At 56.1% G+C, this 19,048-nt stretch overlaps 1 protein-coding gene across 3 annotated transcripts in view; it reads right to left on the bottom strand.

Annotated features, from left to right (window-relative positions):
• Positions 1-16,149, bottom strand: part of AGAP3 (ArfGAP with GTPase domain, ankyrin repeat and PH domain 3) — a 237,126-nt gene extending 220,977 nt beyond the window's left edge. The window contains exon 1 of one of the 3 annotated variants that reach the window (XM_084619178.1): positions 15,627-16,149. In XM_084619178.1, coding sequence (XP_084475304.1) covers positions 15,627-15,891 — 265 coding nt within the window. In that variant the 5' untranslated portion in view covers positions 15,892-16,149. The remainder of the gene's footprint in view (positions 1-15,626) is intronic. The other 2 variants (XM_084619179.1, XM_084619180.1) reach the window with 2 other exon arrangements.
• Between the last annotated feature and the right edge of the window lie 2,899 nt (positions 16,150-19,048).

Raw genomic sequence — 19,048 nt, 5'->3', positions numbered from 1 at the left:
ATACTGAGAACCAGGGGCGATCAGCGGGTTATCTCAAGTGTCTATATACAAATACACAAAGCCTAGGAAACAAGCAGGGAGAACTGGAGGTCCTGGCAAAGTCAGGGAATTATGATGTGATTGGCTTAACAGAGACTTGGTGGGATAACTCGCAGGACTGGAGTACGGTCATGGATGGTTATAAACTGTTCAGGAAGGACAGGCAGGGCAGAAAAGGTGGGGGAGTAGCCCTGTATGTAAGGGAGCAGTATGACTGCTCAGAGCTCCGGTACGAAACTGCAGAAAAACCTGAGAGTCTCTGGATTAAGTTTAAAGAAAAGGAGGACTTGTGGCACCTTAGAGACTAACCAATTTATTTGAGCATAAGCTTTCATAAGCGATGAAGTGAGCTGTAGCTCATGAAAGCTCATGCTCAAATAAATTGGTTAGTCTCTAAGGTGCCACAAATCCTCCTTTTCTTTTTGCGAATACAGACTAACACGGCTGTTACTCTGAAACCTGGATTAAGTTTAGAAGCCTGAGCAACAAGGGTGATGTCATGGTGGGAGCCTACTATAGACCACCGGACCAGGGGGATGAGGTGGACGAGGCTTTCTTCCGGCAACTCGCAGAAGCTACTAGATCTTTACTAGAGTAACAAGAAGGGTTTCTTCAGGTATGTTGGCAACAAGAAGGAAGTCAAGGAAAGTGTGGGCCCCTTACTGAAGGAGGGAGGCAACCTAGTGACAGGATGTGGAAAAAGCTAATGTACTCAATGCTTTTTTTGCCTCTGTCTTCACGAACAAGGTCAGCTCCCAGACTACTGCACTGGGCAGCACAGCATGGGGAGGAGGTGACCAGCCCTCTGTGGAGAAAGAAGTGGTTCGGGACTATTTAGAAAAACTGGACGTGCACAAGTCCATGGGGCCGGATGCGCTGCATCCGAGAATGCTAAAGGAATTGGCAGATGTGATTGCAGAGCCATTGGCCATTATCTTTGAAAACTCGCCTTGCCCCACCCCACTCTGCCCCCGCCCCCAGCGCCCCGCCCTCGCTCCACCCCTTCCCCCAAAGCCCCACCCTCACGTCGCCTTGCCCCACCCCACTCTGCCCCCTCCCCCGGCACCCCGCTCCACCCCTTCCCCCAAAGCCCCACCCTCACGTCGCCTCGCCCCACCCCACTCTGCCCCCGCCCCCAGCGCCCCGCCCTCGCTCCGCCCCTTCCCACCTCCGCTCAGCCCCCTCCCCGCAGCACCTCCCACCCACCACCGAACAGCTGATCAGCAGGAGGGTGCTGCACACCCCCCAGCCCTGGAGCCCCCCCCAGAGTCGGTGCCTGTGGGGCGGGGGACGTCAGACAGCAAAGTGCACTGAACCGGGGCGGGGGGTCTGGGGCACCGTGGCACGGGCCTGAAGTTCCAGCTCTGAGGCGTGAACCGGCGGGTGGGTCCCACCGACGTCAGACACAAACGTCCTCGACAATCCGCGGCAACACACCAAGGCGGCCTGAGACTGCAGCGCCCCGGCCCTCTCCTCACCGCAGCATTTCTGTCGCTCCCTTGGTCGCCACACACACTTCTTGGGAAGCCACTCGAACCCAACGGCACCCGGCTTCGGGCACGCAGGGGAGCTGGGCCTGCCAGGACTGAGGGCAGGGCTACCCCCAACCGCTGCAGCGGAGTCACCGGAGTGCTTCCCACACCGAAGGGAGGGCTCCCCCCATCGGCAGAGGGGCCATGCTGACGGGAGAAGCCTTCCCACCGGCTGTCTACACGGGGGGCTAGGCTGGTGTCACTGAGGAGAACCGAGTTGCCCAAGCATGTGCCTGCCCTAGCACACAGCGCCCCACGTACACACATCTCTCCTGCCCATCCCCAAGCTGCCACCAGCCCCTTACACCAGACCCCTCCCCGACGCCCACCACTCTCCTCACCCAGCGCTTTCTGTTCATGCCTCTCAAGGCAGGGGTCAATTCTGCAAGGTCCTGGGCAGCCTCACCTCCCACAGATTTCAATGCCAGCCAGGGGCACTCGGCACCCTGCAAGGCCAAGGATCCTTCTTTGCTAAGACATAAGATGTCCAGAGAGAAGTGACCCCAGAGCTGCTGCTTGTGCTCATTCCTTTGCTCTAAAGACTCCAGTATGCCCCATCTGCACAGAAGGGTGGGTCAGAACGAACAGCTGGTCATGCCACTGCCTTTGGTTCCCCCTTTCCAGGGTCCCTGCCCTGTCCTAGCATATACGGCCAGGAGCTCAGCACCTGCCACAGTGACACATGGCTGGCGACCTGATGTGCCCAAGGAGTGACAGACATGCCAGGATTCCCAGGCCCACTCTCCCAAAGGGGATCCAGCCAGGACTCTAACATTGACTGTTTTCTGAGACCCTGAGTGACGCCTGCCTTGCTCACGTCCTCCCAGCCATTCCTTGTGGTTTCTAAAGCCCTGGGAATGTAAAGGCTCCAATGGGACAGTTCTGCCAAGGTCATGGAATTAGCAGAAAAGAAGCTGGCTAAGCAGAACTCTCTCCTTCCCCTAGGGTGTAATTTACTCCAGGCCAATTCAGCTGAGCCAGGGAGCACATCACACCGCCTGGCTGGACTAGGTTCCACCAGAGCCAGGGACAGAAACATGGGAGGAATCCCAGTCAACTTCAGATTTCTTTTCCTTTACACGTGCCTTCACCTGGTGGCAGCCCCTTTCCATATTTTCTTTGCAAGCCTGAGCCCCAGAAGTGCACATCCCATTTTACAAAGGCTGTTGGAAAATTGGAGAGGGTACAGAAAAGAGCCACAAAAATGATGCGAGGGCTGGAAAAAATGACTTATGGTGAGACGGAAAGTGCTGAATCTGCTGAGCTACTCAAAAAGACGATGGAGGTGACATGATTACAGCATATAAGTACCTCTCCGGGGAGACAAGACCAGGTTCTCCAGGGCTCTGTAATCTAGTGGAGCCAGGCAGAGAACCAGTGCCTGGGAGCTGAAGCCAGACTGAGAAATAAGGCACAAATGTGTGCTAGGGATGGTGATTAGCTACTGGAACAAGCTCCCAAGAAAGGGATGGTTTCTCCAGCTCTCGGTGTGACTGGGGTCCTTCCGGAAGAAGGGCTCGCCAAACGCAAACAGAAATGACTGGACTCAGTACCGGGGGAATTGGGTGAGATGTAACAGCCTGTGATAGGTCAGGCTAGACGGTCTAAAGGTTCCTTCTGGCCTTAAACTCCATGACTTGACTGGGAATGAGGCCAAGCCCTATAGCACAGTTCAGAGCTCACCTGCCCAAGAGAAGCAAAAGGGCTGTGCAGCACCATGCACACTCAGCCCAGCGCTCCCTCCAGAGGCAGCCTGTGCACCCGCATGCAGCAGGACAGAGGTTTCCAAACCAACACCTTGACAACAAAGCCCTAACCAACGGGGCAGGTGAATCAGATTCGTGGGGTCTGTGGGAAAGGGGAGAACATGGAGACACCAGCAAACCACTGCAGAGCGGCTTGTGATGGAAGGCGTCAGAGCAGTGCGAACAGGAGCTCTGCAAGCTCCTTTCTCACCTCTAAGGGGTTTCACGCTAGTCCACTCCCACGTCCCCGCACGCTGTGGCAATGCCCCTTGCTACGTCCTGCTACTATTTCAGCCTTCCCAGCCCTGAGCCTCTGCCCATCCTGCTCAACCCGTTCCAGTGCTGGGTTTGTGCAGAGCAGCTCAGTCCCATCACATGGGCCAGGGCCAGTAAGAACGTCTCTCTCTCTCTAGCCTCAGCACAAAGGCTCTTCTCCAGGCCCTCATGTCCTGAGACTGCAGTCTCCTCCCCTCCCCTGCCTCGTGCACGCAAAACACTGCTGCCAAGATCAGTTTTTGGGCTCTTCATTCTGACCACACTATCCCCCAGTTAATCCCTTTGCTGTCCCCATAGAATCATAGAATATCAGGGTTGGAAGGGACCTCAGGAGGTCACCTAGTCTAACCCCCTGCTCCAAGCAGGACCAGCCCCAACTAAATCATCCCAGCCAGGGCTTTGTCAAGCCTGACCTTAAAATCCTCTAAGGAAGGAGATTCCATCACCTCCTAGGTAACGCATTAAAGTGCTTCACCACCCTCTGAGTGAAAAAGTTTTTCCTAATATCCAAAGCATTGAGTACATTAGCTTTCTCCACATCCTTTGTCACGAGGTTGCCTCTCTCATTCAATAAGGGGCCCACACTTTCCTTGACTTTCTTCTTGTTGCCAACATACCTGAAGAAACCCTTCTTGTTACTCTTAACATCTCTTGCGAGGTGCAACTCCAGGTGTGATTTGGCCTTCCTGATTTCACTTCTGCATGCCCAAGCAATATTCTAGCCCCTGCAGGACTGTCCCTCGCTAGCTAGAAGCCTTTGTTTCGTATCGGCCCCGTTCCTCCAACCCCACTCACAATCCCAGCTTTACGCACCCGTCTGTCAGGGTCTCAGACAAACGTCTTCCACCCACCCTCTGCTGGGACCGAGCATTCCAGTCCCTCCTGAATATTCCTTTTTGTCAAGGCACTTCTTAACTGACCAGGTCACCCCTGCGTACCATGTATACCTACTGCACATATTGGGGGGCAGAGCCCTTTACAATGAAAGGTTTCAGAGTAACAGCTGTGTTAGTCTGTATTCGCAAAAAGAAAAGGAGTACTTGTGGCACCTTAGAGACTAACCAATTTATTAGAGCAGCTGTAGCTCACGAAAGCTTATGCTCTAATAAATTGGTTAGTCTCTAAGGTGCCACAAGTCCTCCTTTTCTCTTTACAATGAAGACACTAAGATCCTGCAGTATAAAAATTCTTAGTTTGTTTTTTCCCCAAGAGCTCTAGTGTCTCCACAGGTTGCAGCAGGACTCTGAAATCTCACTGCAAGACAGCCCTGAGGTCAGGGAAGCACCTTTTGCAAGCCTGCTAAAAAGCTATGCAGGTTTGACAGAGCTATTGCAACTTACCATTTCCTGCCCGTGGGTCACATCATGCCACGGCTGCTGGCAACACACCCAACACCCTAACCATTCCATAGCACTGCATACTCATACACAAGGAACCCACAATTTCAGTGTGTTCTGCACCCTCTTTCTGCTGCTGCCAGCTAATGTCGCCCTCGCGCTCAGAGGCCAAAGTCTGTGCTGAAGGGCTGAACTTTCAGGGTTCAAGCGCTGATGGGGAAGCATGAGGGGGGTGCTGGCCTGTGCAACCTTCACTCAAAGAGTTTAAGGCCAGCAGGCACCATTCAATCATCCTGTCTGGCCTCCTGCATCCAGGGAACGGAACCCAGTGATTTCTATATCAAGCCCAGAACTTCGGCTTGAGCCAGGACACGTCTTTTAGAAAGATGTCCCATCTGAATGCAAAGCCCTCACGTGATGGGAGAATCCCCCACATTGCTATGGAACTGCTCCAATGCTGAATTCCCCTCCCTGTTAATTCTGCCCTGTTCTGAATATACCTTATGGTACAGCTTTTGAGTCGGTCTGCCCTGCAAAAAACCAAAACCTACGGCAGCGAGTCTTAGTGCCCAGGTCAACTGACTCAGGATTCGGAACCCTCCTTCCCTGCTGGGTTTCAGAGCCCGGGCTCCAGCCCAAGCGGGAAGGTCTAACCTGCTGTTTATATCCTCATAGTGCAGGCCTGAGTCTGTTGATCCAGCCTCAGAGACTCGCTACCACAGGGTCTTTTTTTGGGTGTAGACAAACCCTTTAATTACTACTTTTCCCCAAGGGAATAAATCAAGGAGACTAACACAAGAATCTGTAGGATCCCTCCCTTATTCAGCTTCGAAGTTGGAAGACCCGTAGAGAATAAGGCAGGGGCTGCTGGAAGAGAATGGGTGGCCTGGTGGCTAAGGCAGTTGAATTCCTCCAAGGAGAACTAGATTCTAACCTTGTCTCTGCCACAGAGTTCCTATGTGACGTTGGACAAGTCACTTAGCCAAAAGTTTAGCAGACAGCCACTTCCTGTGAATTCCTCATTTTCCAGATGCCCAATATGAGAACTCTGGGACCGGACTTCCAGAAGGGCAGAGCAGTTAGAGCTGACACTGGAGTCAGTTTCACCTGACAGATTTCAGTTTTACATTTTTCCTCTTTCCAAAGAAATTATATCCAAAACATTCTGTTAAAAGAAAGGTTTCAGAGTAGCAACCATGTTAGTCTGTATCAGCAAAAAGAACGAGAAGTACTTGTGGCACCTTAGAGACTAACCAATTTATTTGAGCATAAGCTTTCGTGAGCTACAGCTCACTTCACCCGATGCATTTTTTGTTAAAATACAATTATTACAGGGTCTGTCTACACCGCAATCAAACACTGTGACTGGCTCGTATCAGCTCCCTTGGGCTCACAGGGCTTGGGCTGCAGGGTTATAAAAGCGCAGTGTAGATGCCCGGGCTCAGGGACCCCACAAAGGGGGAGGGTCCCAGAGCTCAGCTGACACAGGCCGGCTGCAGGCATTTTATTGCAGTGTAGACATAACCAAAGTTGTAACATGCAAAGCTGAAAGCCAGGGGACAGAGGCAACCTCATCACTGCTCCCTTGTGTATGGGCAGCTAATTTTCAAGCATGTGAATTTGCAACTTTAAATTGGCCACATTTGCAAAGTTATACATCAACTTGCCAGCACTTCTGTTTGATGTAACTGATCTGCTTCTGAGCTCCACATTCGAACAACTGCAAATGTCAGGGAATGTTCTAAGCAGCTCTGGGAAGAACTCTGTTTATTCTGATGCAAATCAGAAAAGGGACATGAGGAAACACCTGGCATCCAGTCAGCACACCTGGCAATTTCAACCATCTCTGTCTACATCTTGTCTGCAGAGCGAAGAACCACTTGATGGCAGCCATTAACACTTTCCCGCAGAACAATGCCCCCATCTCAGCTCCCAATGCAGTTTTAAAATGTTGACATTCTACATGATTTTTCACCCAGAGAGAAAGGAAAGAAATCAGAAGGTGGAAGGGGAGAGCACGTGGGAGGGCACAGAGGGAAAGGGAAAGAATGGGGAGCACAGAGCCCCTGGCATTAGGGAACAGGAGGTCTGGGGGACACAGAGCCCCTGGCATGGGGAAATAGCGGGGCTTGGGGGGGGGGGGCAGAGTCCCTGAAGTAGAGGGGGCTCAGAGGGGGCACACAGGAGCTTGCTGGGGGAATGGACAAAGGCCAAGGAGACTTCAGTGTGCACAATGTGCTGGACCGAAACGGGAACAAAGTGTGCAGCCAGCCACCAGCTTTCTTTGAACAGATTTTTGGATAGAATGTCTTCGTTCTTTGTAACGAAAGAAAAAAGGTAAAACCAACAGATACCAGGGGCAGCTGCCACCTCCCCTGCCCACCAGGCATCCCCAGCAGGCTCTGAATGTGGACGCTTTAGCACCACAGCACAGCCCGCATGAGGCGCTGGTGAGACCTCCCCTGGAATGCTGCGTGCAGTTCCGGTCTCCCATGTTTAAGGAGGAGGAATTCAAACTGGAACAGGTACAGAGAAGGGCTACGAGGATGATCCGCGGAATGGAAAACTTTATGAAAGGAGACTCAAGGAGCTTGGCTTGTTTAGCCTGACCAAAAGAAGGCTGAGAGGAGATAGGATTGCTCTCTATAAATATATCAGAGCGATAAATACCGGAGAGAGAGAGGGAATTATTTAAACTCAGTTCCAATGTGGACACAAGAACAAATGGATATAAACTGGCCATCGGGAAGTTTAGACTTGAAATTAGACGAAGGTTTCTAACCATCAGAGGAGTGAAGTTCTGGAACAGCCTTCCAAGGGAAGCAGTGGGAGCAAAAGACCTATCTGGCTTCAAGATTAAACTTGATAAATTTATGGAGGAGATGGGATTACATGATTTTGGCAATTAATTGATCTTTAAATATTCATGGTAAATAGGCCCAATGGCCTGTGATGGGATGTTAGATGGGTGGGATCTGAGTTACTACAGAGAATTATTTCCTGGGTGTCTGGCTGGTGAATCTTGCCCATATGCTCAGGGTTCAGCTGATCGCCATATTTGGGGTCAGGAAGGAATTTTCCTCCAGGGCAGATTGGAAGAGGCCCTGGGGGGTTTTCCCCTTCCTCTGTAGCATGGGGCACGGGTCACTTGCTGGAGGATTCTCTGCACCTTGAAGTCTTTAAACCACGATTTGAGGACTTCAATAGCTCAGACATAGGTGAGAGGTTTATTGCAAGAGTGGGTGGGTGAGATTCTGTGGCCTGCATTTTGCAGGAGGTTTGACTATATGATCATAATGGTCCCTTCGGACCTTAATATATATGAATGTATGTGAATGAACGACCTAGGGAATGCAGTTTGGGAGCAATCTTCCCTATCTTCTAACAGTGAAACTGCCAGACTGGATCAGACCGGAGGTCCATCTAACCCAGTGTCCTCTCTGACAGTGGTCAGCACCAGATTCTGCAGAGAAAATTGGTGGGGGGGGGGATGTGCCCCCTGCATAGGTCTCAGCATGATCTCTCTTAGTTTGAAACTGACAAACCCTGAAGTAAAAGGTTTAATATCCATTCCAATATCCGTGGTCGTTAATTATTACAACTCTGAATATTCTTGGTATCCTTGTAAATGTCCAATCCCTTCTTGAATCTTACGTTTTTGGCCTCAATGACTTCCTGTAGCCATGAGTTCCACAGTTTAATCACATGCTCAGTTTTGAATTTCCCACCATTTAATTTCACAGAATGTCCCCTAGCTCCTGTATTAGAAAACAGGGAATTGGACACTCCTGATCTCCCATATCTATACCAGTCAGTATTTTATAGACTTTTATCATATCCCCTCTTATTTATCTCCTCTCTAAGGTAACAATCCCAAGCTTTTCAATCACTCTTCATAGAGAAGTTTTCAATGCCCTTGATCGTTCTCGTTGCTGTTCTGTGAATCCATCTAGGTCTCAGAACCCTTTCTGAGATGGGGTGACACAGTATCCCACTGAAGCTGCACCGCTGATCTACATAAATCCACAGATATTATCAATAAAATCTGCTTTGCATTGGTCCTCATCCCACTCCTTAGCCTCCTAACATCATTTGCTTTTTGTGACCACAGCGTCACTTTCATGAGCTGACTCAGTTCACTGAGAAACCTGTACAGTTTCGGACTTGTTTAAACGTTTCCCGTCAGGGTGCATTACCTGGCACTTGTCAACACTGAATTTCATTTGCCGCTGTGTTGCCAGCATCAGAGATGGGATACTGGACCTTGGGCCTAAGCCAGGCTAGCAATTCCTTCATTCCTGACTTCTGCTGCTTGAGCTACAGCACTATCTCCTGGCAACAGCAGTTCTGTTACCCAAGTGAACCGGCCAGTAAAGGAGGATGCCGAATACACTGAAACGGTGAGCTCCCTGTACATGACCAGCTCCAGTATAGCAAAGGACAGCAGGTTCGGTCAGATGGGCAGCATGATTACACACATGGGATCTGGGTCTACCTGATTCAAAGGCCAGAAGACACCAACAGGCAGCAGGTTTAAAACAAACACAAGGAAGTATTACTTCACCCAATGCACAGTCAACTTGTGGAACTCATTGCCAGGGGATGCTGTGAAGACCAAAAGTGCAAATGGGTTCAAAAAAGAATGAGATAAGTTCCTGGAGGATAGGTTCAACCATGGCTATTAGCCAAAATGGTCAGAGACACAACCCTATGCTCTGGGAGTCTCTAGCCTCTGACTACAAACGCTGGGACTGGACAACAGGGGATGGATCACTCGACAATTGACCTGACCTGTTCATTCCCTCTGAAGCACCTGGTACTGACCATTGTCAGAAAACAAGATACGGGGCTAGACAGACCACTGCTCTGACCATTCTCATGTTCCATGTGATCATCTAGTCTGACCTCCTGCACAACACAGACCGTAGGATGTCCCAGTTAGTTCTTCTTTGGGCTAGAGCAGAACTTTTAGACTCAAGATGGGATGTTTTTCTATCACTCTAAGGCAGGTTTTCTAATCCTTAAATCATTCTCCTGGCTCTTCTCTGAACCCGGTGCATTTATCAACCTTCTTGAGCTGTACACATCCGACACTGTACTGCAGCAGTGGCCGCCCCAGTGAGACCGGCATTCCAGCCCCAGGTCACGTAGCCCCTCGGTGCGGGGTGGCTTTGCAGTAGCGAAGGGGACACACTTGACTTTAGCTGGGAGAAGCAGCGAGTCCCAACTGCGATGTGTCTTTGCTCCAGGGGGTTTTGGCCTCTGTTGTGCGTAAAGGGGGTCAAACAAGGGGAGCCTGGCCCAGCTCTCCTCCATCCTGGAGAAGCAGAGGTACGGCCAATGTCCTCCCGCTCCCCACGAGACTATGGGCTGAGTCTGGGGTGATTGGGTGGGAGCCCAGCCCAGCTCTCTCCCCCCCAGCAGCTCTGGCTACAGCTGGGCTACATTTGGGTTTCCAGAACAGCGAGCGCCGGTGGCGGCAGCCCAGCCTTGGAACTTCAGGGGCTGGACACCTGCCAGGACGAAGCCGTGACAATGCACACCACAGCAGGGAAATGGCAAGTTTCTTGTTTACAGCCCAAGGACCCATCTCCGGCCACTACTCCTCTGCTGGGAATAGCCAAAGATCTGCTGCCACCGAGGGAAGTGTGCCAGTTCTCAGGAAGTCACTCCTTAGGCAGGTTGATGAGAGGGGCTTCTGTCAGCCTAGCTCTGCATTGCTCCCCTTCCCACTACCCTTGGTTTATTTGCCTATTTCTCTCCCTTTCAACCGTCAGTTCCTAGAGGCAGGGGACAGTGGCTTCTCCCTTACACTGGGAAGAACCCAGTTCACTGTGGGTACTATTGGAAACAATAATGTTAGCCAAGTGGACACATTCTTCTCACTCAGAACCAGATATAGATTTGAAAGCAGGGCTCCTCAGGCCAGAAGGATGAGCAGCCCTGTCCCCTGCTAGAGGACTGCACAAGTCCCCTACAAGGCCCAGGCTCCCAGCCCCTACGCGGGGAACTCACACTGACAGAGCTCAGGATGGACCGAGGACGCAAGGAACTGCCACCTTGGAGGACTCAAGACAATACTCAGGATGGTTTCTTTATTTCAATGAAGGGGGGGGGGGGGGCACTGGGCAGAATCAAGGAAGACCGGAGGCCTCTGGGGGGACCAGTTCACCGCGGTGCTACCAAGCGGTACAGGAGACACTCCAGCAGATTCCTCAGGCAGAATAACGGGCTTCTTAGTGGGCAGAGGTCTGAATCCCCACGGTCAAAATCAGCCAGAGCATGGCCTCATTGCCCAGCCTCCCCCTCACCCCCCACGCTCAGCCTCCCCCACCTGCTAGACACAATTCAATGGCCAAGCTCCCAATGCGCAGGCTCCCTGCCACTCCCACGCCCCATTCCTGCAGTCAGCTTTGCCGCGCTCTGATGCCGTTTCTATGACCAAGCTCCCCAGCTCCCACAGCTGGTAATAACAAGCCTCCTCGAGACCAGCTGTGACAGCTCATGCTGCAAACACTGGAGCGATAAACAAGCCTGGAACACACTGGGCACCAGCTAGCTGAGTGCACCTGTCCAGCAAATGCAGGCCTGTCCAAAGCAGCTTCTGGCCGATACACAGGCTTCTTGCAATCGCCCCTGGGAACCAGCCCTTGCCACCTGCTTTCCCCTGTGAGCACGCAGACAAGCAGCCCCTACCTCTGCCCCCTACCAGACACACACACACGCACCCACTGGAGCCTGTGCCAACCGGGCAAAGACTTGAGCATGCACTGCTCTCTGACCTGCCCCGTGCAGTAACCCTGGCAAAAGCTGCTAGCTCAAAGGAGCTTTTCATTAACACAGATCCAAACACCCAGGGCAATTGTTGCTAATGAGCTGCCTCCCCCGCTAACCTGCAGGGGATCTGAGCTTCCTGGGCCCCGTTACCTGATTAACTAGCGAGAGGCACATGCTGTTGAACACCACACCTGTCTGATCAGCGCCAAATTGGAGGGATCCACCAGCCACACCACGGCACCACTCAGGTCTCCAGAGCCCCAACTTCTCCCCTCCACCTCATGCCACACAACCACGCTACTTCACGCAGGCAAGAGGTGCCCCTTTCTCAGCCTTCTGTCTGGGCGGCCTTGGGAGGGAGAAGTGACTTACTCGCATTTCCCAGCCAGTTTAGACTTAAGTCTTCGCAAGTGGACTGCAAGGACTTGAATCTAAACTGAGTGGTGGCCAGAGAAGAGACACAGGGACTCTGACGGTGAGAAGGGCCCAAGTCCACAAACAAACAGTCTTCCCACAATTACAGAATTCTGTATCCATCTGACCCACTTTGGCCACCCAGGCAGGGGAATTAATCCCATCTGCATGCGGGGGGGTCAGGGCCACTGAGGCACATTCACTGGGGGGGGCTGCTCTGGCTGGAGCCAACAGCAAATCTACAGCAGGCTCTGTTCTGAGGAAAGACACACTGCTACCGTGGCTTCCCCCAACCTCTGGCTTGTAAGAGCACAAGCACCCCATTCTGGCAGCGAGCCCTTCTACTGGCCCTCAGCCCCCTGGCTGGGGCAGCGGCAGAGAGGGCACCAGTCCCACACAAGTATGCACGTGCCCTAAGCAAAGCCTGGGTCTCCGGAGACAATTCTTACATCAGATCATCTCCTCATTAATAAACACCAGGGGCTGAAGCACAGGGGGGCTATGTGATGTTCAGTCATTGATTAATCACAGCCTATCTGCAGAGCCATGGAGAAAACACACGGGCAGGCAGCCGGGGCTCCATTTTCTGCAGCAGCCTGGCAGCTCGCTCCTGCCCAGGGGAAGCTGAGTGGGCAGGCGGGGGCAGCTCTTTAGAGGAAAGATCTGATCGCACTTTTATAAGGTACTTTTATCCTGTCTAATCAGACGCTGCCAACACAGCGGAACAAGGAGCCGAGGATGAAGCTAAAGAGCCTCCTTCAGAAGGAGACAAAACACAAACAGGCAGCAATTCTGACAGGCACAAAATGAAGGCAGCAAGAATGAGCAAGACACCCGAACATTCCCTGCGCGTCCCGTGCACTGGCCCCAGTGGCGAGTTCAGTGGAACTAGTGAGTCCCAACCCGCTGAGCACAGAGCCGGCCAGGAAAGGACCTGACAAGCATCCCCACAGAGAGGCCAAAGCGCGCCACCCACATCCATCCTCAGGACTCAGAGCCAAGCGGCAGCCAGCCCACGGCAGAAACCACCAGTGGGTCCGATCCCCTCTCACCCATGCCATGGCAGATCAATCAGTTGAGGATTAACGGGGGATTAACCAGTGTTGCCTCCAGAATCAGTCCCAACGTCTCTGGAGAGCGAAGCCGAGTCAGTGCAAAGGCCAAAGGACCCCAGCATCCCACTCCCTCGGCCCTGGTCGGAAACAAGTCATGCTCCATGACTCCTCCCTGGGGACCAGCTGTCACCCGTTGTGATGCGGGAGCCACACTGCACCTGGGGCCCATCCTTCCTGAGGAGCCCCAACACAACAGGGTCCAGTCCCCAGACCCAGAGGGGCTCCCCACACGCTCCCAGTCCCATTTGAGCTCCTCCTCGGCAGAGACTGGACCCTGTTCCCAAGGCACCCCATTCCCAATCCGGGAGTCCCTTCCCTGACCCCCACCATCTCTGCTTTCAGCTCAGCCCCAGCGAGGCCAGCGCAGTCGGGGAGGCCCTGTCTATGGCCCAGTCTCTCCAATTCCAGTGCCAGCGCGTTTGTTTCCAACTCAAACCCTTAGAGACCTGGTTCTCGGACCGGGGTTTGGGCTTGTCCCCCAGGGCCAGCACCGTCCCTCCTCATCTACTTCAGTCTCCTCCTTGGGCCTTCTGGGAGAGGAAGATCTCAGACCTGACTGGCCTCTCCCTACCTCAAGTGCCAGTTCGGCCAGCGCTCCCTCAGGCGAGAGAGTTGCCCCAGCTCTGTGCCCACCGGCCTGGTTTGGCCCACGCTCCCCTCGGGCAAGAGGGCTACTCTGATGCTGTGTCCCCCAACCCCGGCCTGGTTTGGCCCATGCTCCCCTCGGGCAAGAGGGCTACTCTGATGCTGTGTCCCCCAACCCCGGCCTGGTTTGGCCCATGCTCCCCTCGGGCAAGACTACTCTGATGCTGTGCCCCCCAACCCCGGCCTGGTTTGGCCCACGCTCCCCTCGGGCAAGAGGGCTACTCTGATGCTGTGCCCCCCAACCCCGGCCTGGTTTGGCCCACGCTCCCCTCGGGCAAGAGGGCTACTCTGATGCTGTGCCCCCCAACCCCGGCCTGGTTTGGCCCATGCTCCCCTCGGGCAAGAGGGCTACTCTGATGCTGTGCCCCCCAACCCCGGCCTGGTTTGGCCCATGCTCCCCTCGGGCAAGAGGGCTACTCTGATGCTGTGCCCCCCAACCCTGGCCTGGTTTGGCCCATGCTCCCCTCGGGCAAGAGGGCTACTCTGATGCTGTGCCCCCCAACCCCGGCCTGGTTTGGCCCACGCTCCCCTCGGGCAAGAGGGCTACTCTGATGCTGTGCCCCCCAACCCCGGCCTGGTTTGGCCCATGCTCCCCTCGGGCAAGAGGGCTACTCTGATGCTGTGCCCCCCAACCCCGGCCTGGTTTGGCCCACGCTCCCCGCCCGGCTCTGGCTCCCTGCGCAGAAAGGAGGGACCAGTCCAGTTCGGCTCCCGGCCCCGGTTCGGTTCAGCCCGGCCCGCGCTCCCCTCCGGCAGGGTCCCGTTCGGCCAGCACTCCCCGCATGGCCCGGCCCGCGCTCCCCCTCGGACAAAGCTCAGCCCACACTCCTCCCCTCTGGGCCCGGTTCGGCCCGGCCCGGCCCGGTTCAGCCCACACTCCTCCCCCCTGGGCCCGGTTCGGCTCGGCCTGCGCTCCCCCTCGGACAAAGCTCGGCTTGCACTTCCCCCCGGCCCGGCGCGGTTCAGCCCGACCCCGCACTCCCCCCCCCGGATTCGGTTCGGCTCCGCTCGGCCCGGGCCGCAGTCCTCCCCGGTCCCGGTTCGGCCCGGTTCAGCCCGCACTCCGCCCCCCGGTCCTGGTTCGGTTCGGCCCAGCCCGCGCTCCCCCCCCGGTCCCGGTTCGGCCCAGTCCGGCCCGTCCCGCGCTCCCTCCCCGGGCCCGGTTCGTTTCGGTTCGGCCCGGCCCGCAGTCCTCCCCCCGGGTCCGGTTCGGTTCGGCCCGGTTCAGCCCGCACTCCGCCCCCCGGTCCCGGTTCGGCCCGGCCCGGCCCGCGCTCCCCCCCGGTCCCGGTTCGGCCCGGCCCAGCCCACGCTCCCCCCCCGGTCCCGGGCCCGGTTCGGCCCGGCCCAGCCCGCGCTCCCCCCCGGTCCCGGTCCCGGTTCGGCCCGGCCCGGCCCGCGCTCCCCCCCCGGTCCCGGTCCCGGTTCGGCCCGGCCCGGCCCGCGCTCCCCCCCCGGTCCCGGTCCCGGTTCGGTCCAGCCCGCGCTCCCCCCCGGCCCAGCCCGCGCTCCCCCCCGGTCCCGGTCCCGGTTCGGCCCGGCCCGGCCCGCGCTCCCCCCCGGTCCCGGTCCCGGTCCCGGTTCGGCCCGCGCTCCCCCCCGGTCCCGGTCCCGGTTCGGCCCGGCCCGCGCTCCCCCCCTGTCCCAGTCCCGGTCCCGGTTCGGCCCGGCCCGGCCCGGCCCGCGCTCCCCCCCTGTCCCAGTCCCGGTCCCGGTTCGGCCCGGCCCGGCCCGGCCCGCGCTCACCCTCGATGGAGATGACGTGCTCCCGGATCTGGCTCTGCAGCCCCAGGTCCTCCACCCGCTCCAGCAGGTCGTAGACCGCGTAGATGTTGGGATGCACCGACTCGAAGCGCCCGATCTCGGCGCGGATGGCCGCCGAGTTGGAGAGGCCGAACTGGGGCGGGGGCGGCCCGGCCTGCGGCGGCCCCGAGGAGCCCGGCCCCGGCCCGCCCGGCGCCGCCAGGCTCTGCGGCTGCGGGCTCTGCCCGGGCCCCGCCTGGAAGTTCATGGCTGCGGCGGGCGCGGGGCTCAGCGGCGCGGGGCGGCGGGTGCCCAGGCCGGCGGCAGCCGCTGCATGGCCCGGCTCGGCTCGGCGCGGCTCGGCTCGGTCCGGTCCGGCCCGGTCCGGCTCGGCCCGGCGCGGTCCGGTCTCCGCTGCTGGCTCCGCCGCTCCCCGAGCCCGGCCCGCCAGCCGCCGCAGCAGGACCCGCGTCACGCACCGCCCCCGCCTCGCCCCGCGTCAGCGCCGGCTCCGGGGACCGGCCCCCGCAGGGGAGGGGAAGGGGCCGGGGCCTGCCTCCGGCAGCCTCGGCCCCCCGCCGGCCCCGCCCCGGAGCTCGGCCCGCGGGCCGGCCTCGCCCGCTGCCGGCGCTGCGGCTGGAGCGCCCCCCGCGCCGCCCCCGCGGGGCTGTGCCCGGCCGCCGACACCCGGGGCCGGGCGGCTTCTGACTGGTGCGTTGTTGGCAGTCTTCGCTCTGCCAGGGCGCCGGGGCCGGGGGGGTCATCGATTCACCCCCCAAACATTTTGTTAATGCAGAGCTCGGGCTCCCCCCAGCCTCTCATCCCTCCGCCTCCGGCAGCCACGACCTGAGGTGCCAGATGTTCCGCCCCCTCCAGGCTTGTCCTTGGGGTTCCCTCGGGAACATCACTGGCCCTGACCCAGCCCTGCCCATCCTGGTGAGCGGAGCAGCTCATACTTCCCCACTTGCAGGGCTGACATGGCTCAGCACGGAAAGGGGGGTCCAAGAGCTCCGTGGGTGCACCGGCAGGTCTCCCGGTACTTGGCAGAGAGAACTGCACTGACCCGCTCTGTTGATTGATCCCCCAGCACAGTGCAGGGAAGTTGGAGCACAGGCAGACGACACCAGAGAGGCTGGGACTCTGGGACACACCACACCGTATACAAAATGGCACATTTCCCCCCAGTCACTTCTTGTGTCTCTTTAGAGCCCAAACCTACCTACAATACAGCCCAGCATCACCCGTACCTTTGCTCTGTATTGATTTCCACAGAGCAAGTGAGGGGGCTGAGCATAGGCCTGGAGTAGCCAGCCAGTAATTAGTTGCCCTGCCCTAAATGTGACTGCCTTAATGAGGACACAGTCCAACCTCTACGGGATGCATCCCTGCAGTTCTCCATGTTGCTTGGAAAGACAGCATGCTATCCAGTGTCTGTCAGGGGCAGGCTGGGGCCTCGCTCAAAAGCCAGCAGAGTTCAGTTTGCAAGGCAAGGTACTGAACCTCAGAGTCAGATAAGAGAGCGAGAGAGAGAAGCATATAGCAGGGTGTCATCGGCACACTCCAAACACCACACCCGATGCCTCAGGGTCTCTCTACACAGGGATGTTACAGCGGATTAGGTCGCTTGCTCTGAGTGCAGCACCTTGGCTCTATTACACTGAAGTGCAGCCACACCACTTTGGTACGGCAGTTTAGTGGACTTCCCTTATTAATCATTGCGTTCACACAGCTCTGCGCTTGTTCCAATTCAGTGCGTGGCATTCTGGCCAGATGTCTTAGGGTGCAACGCCACCACTCCACCCTGCGCTGAGATCTGTCTCACAGTGTGACATTGGAAGAGCCCAAGTCCAAAATTCCGATATTAAGGAATTCTGGGGCAAACCAACAAATGACCATCATTGCTCTCCTGGCATCCCATAATTCAGCCATATTTTGGCAACACCATTTTTGAACTGGTGTGAGGCGGTATGGAAGGCACACTGCCGAGCACCATGATCATGGCACTCGTCAGTACAAACAGGACGATGCACAGGCATCTGGAGTCAGATGGATTTGGCGCGGCAGCTTCGGATGCTGTTGTGATATGCCTACCAGTGGAGGAGGAGCAAGAGATTAAAACTGAGCGATTGCTTTTGCAGGGCATGTATCTGGAGCAGCTTCACTTGAGGAAGCACCATTCCTGGACTCTCAGGTCACACTGTCTGGTGAGACAGCACTGCAGTGATGCAGGATGACCAACAGTAGCTGCAGACCTTCAGGGTGTGAAAGACTTCCGTAGAGACGTGTGCAGAGCTTGCCCTGCGGCTGCAGTGACAGACCACCAGCATGGGAGTTCCCCTCAGTGTGGAAAAGTCACCATCCGTCCGGAGAAATCTCCTCCCAGTGAGCCCCCAGGGGACATGTGGGGTCAAGGATGCTGCCATGGGGGTTTGGATGCTTTCTGGAAAACTGTCCACCAGCTGCTTCTTGGGTGCGGTGGTACCTCTCCAGACTCTTGAGGGGCTGTTGACAGGTCACCCAGGTTTCGCATCCATCGAGGAATGTAGGGATGAGAACCGCCTCATAGACCTGGATCCTGGTGTCCTGTGGCAGGTCACAGTCTGTGAAAACGCGGCGTCAAAGCAGTTTCCCAAAGGAAGCACTTGCACGCTGGTTCCTGTGCTCGATCGGCCTGTCAGTCTTTGCGTTTTGAGAGAGTTGGCTACGAAGGTAGCAGAAGTGCTCAACTGTCTCCAAAGTCTGTCCCTCGGTGGTGGTTCGTGGTGGGTCACGTGCAAGGCCTGAAGCAGGCTGATGAGCACTTTAGTCTTCTCGATATTAAGTGAGAGTCCTAGGCTACCAAAAGCTTGTGCACGAAAAGAAGAGCAGGCATGCAGGCAGGCCAGTCTGGGCTCGAAGCTCTGCAGTGTGGGATACTGGGGGGAGGATTGCCAGAAGAACAGGGGTTAGGAGTGTGTCCACATGAACCTTACAGCAAACAAACTCACTGCAAAGTGGGGCTATTCCCCGCTCAGGGGGGATCACTTACTGTGGCTTAAGATGCTCAACAATTCGCTTTAAAAAAAGGGGGGGTGTGTAGACACCTTACAGGGGCACTGTAACAGCAACAAACTCACGTTACTGAAATGCAAAGTCCTGGTGTCGACAAACCTCAGACTCGACGAATCAGCTGCGAAACCGAAGTTTCAACCGTAGCTACAATGGAGCTACCAGCCCAGTATAATACATTTGAGTAACTAATGCAATGAAATGCTTTGTGTCTCGTCCAGCAACAGATGCACACTCGGTATCACACACTAAAGAAACAGGTACCACGTTTTAAAGAAAGTCCACCCGTGACTCTGAAAATGTGATTGTAACCGAGTCCTTGGTGGGCTAGTGGTTAGCACATTTAGGACCACCTCCCAGCGAGCAGGTCTTGCGAT

This window comes from Lepidochelys olivacea (genome assembly GCF_965140295.1).
Source record: "Lepidochelys olivacea isolate rLepOli2 genome assembly, chromosome: 2".
NCBI lineage: Eukaryota > Metazoa > Chordata > Testudines > Cheloniidae > Lepidochelys > Lepidochelys olivacea.
Note: the sequence above shows the minus strand (reverse complement) of the source record. Positions and strands in the feature narration are given on the sequence as shown.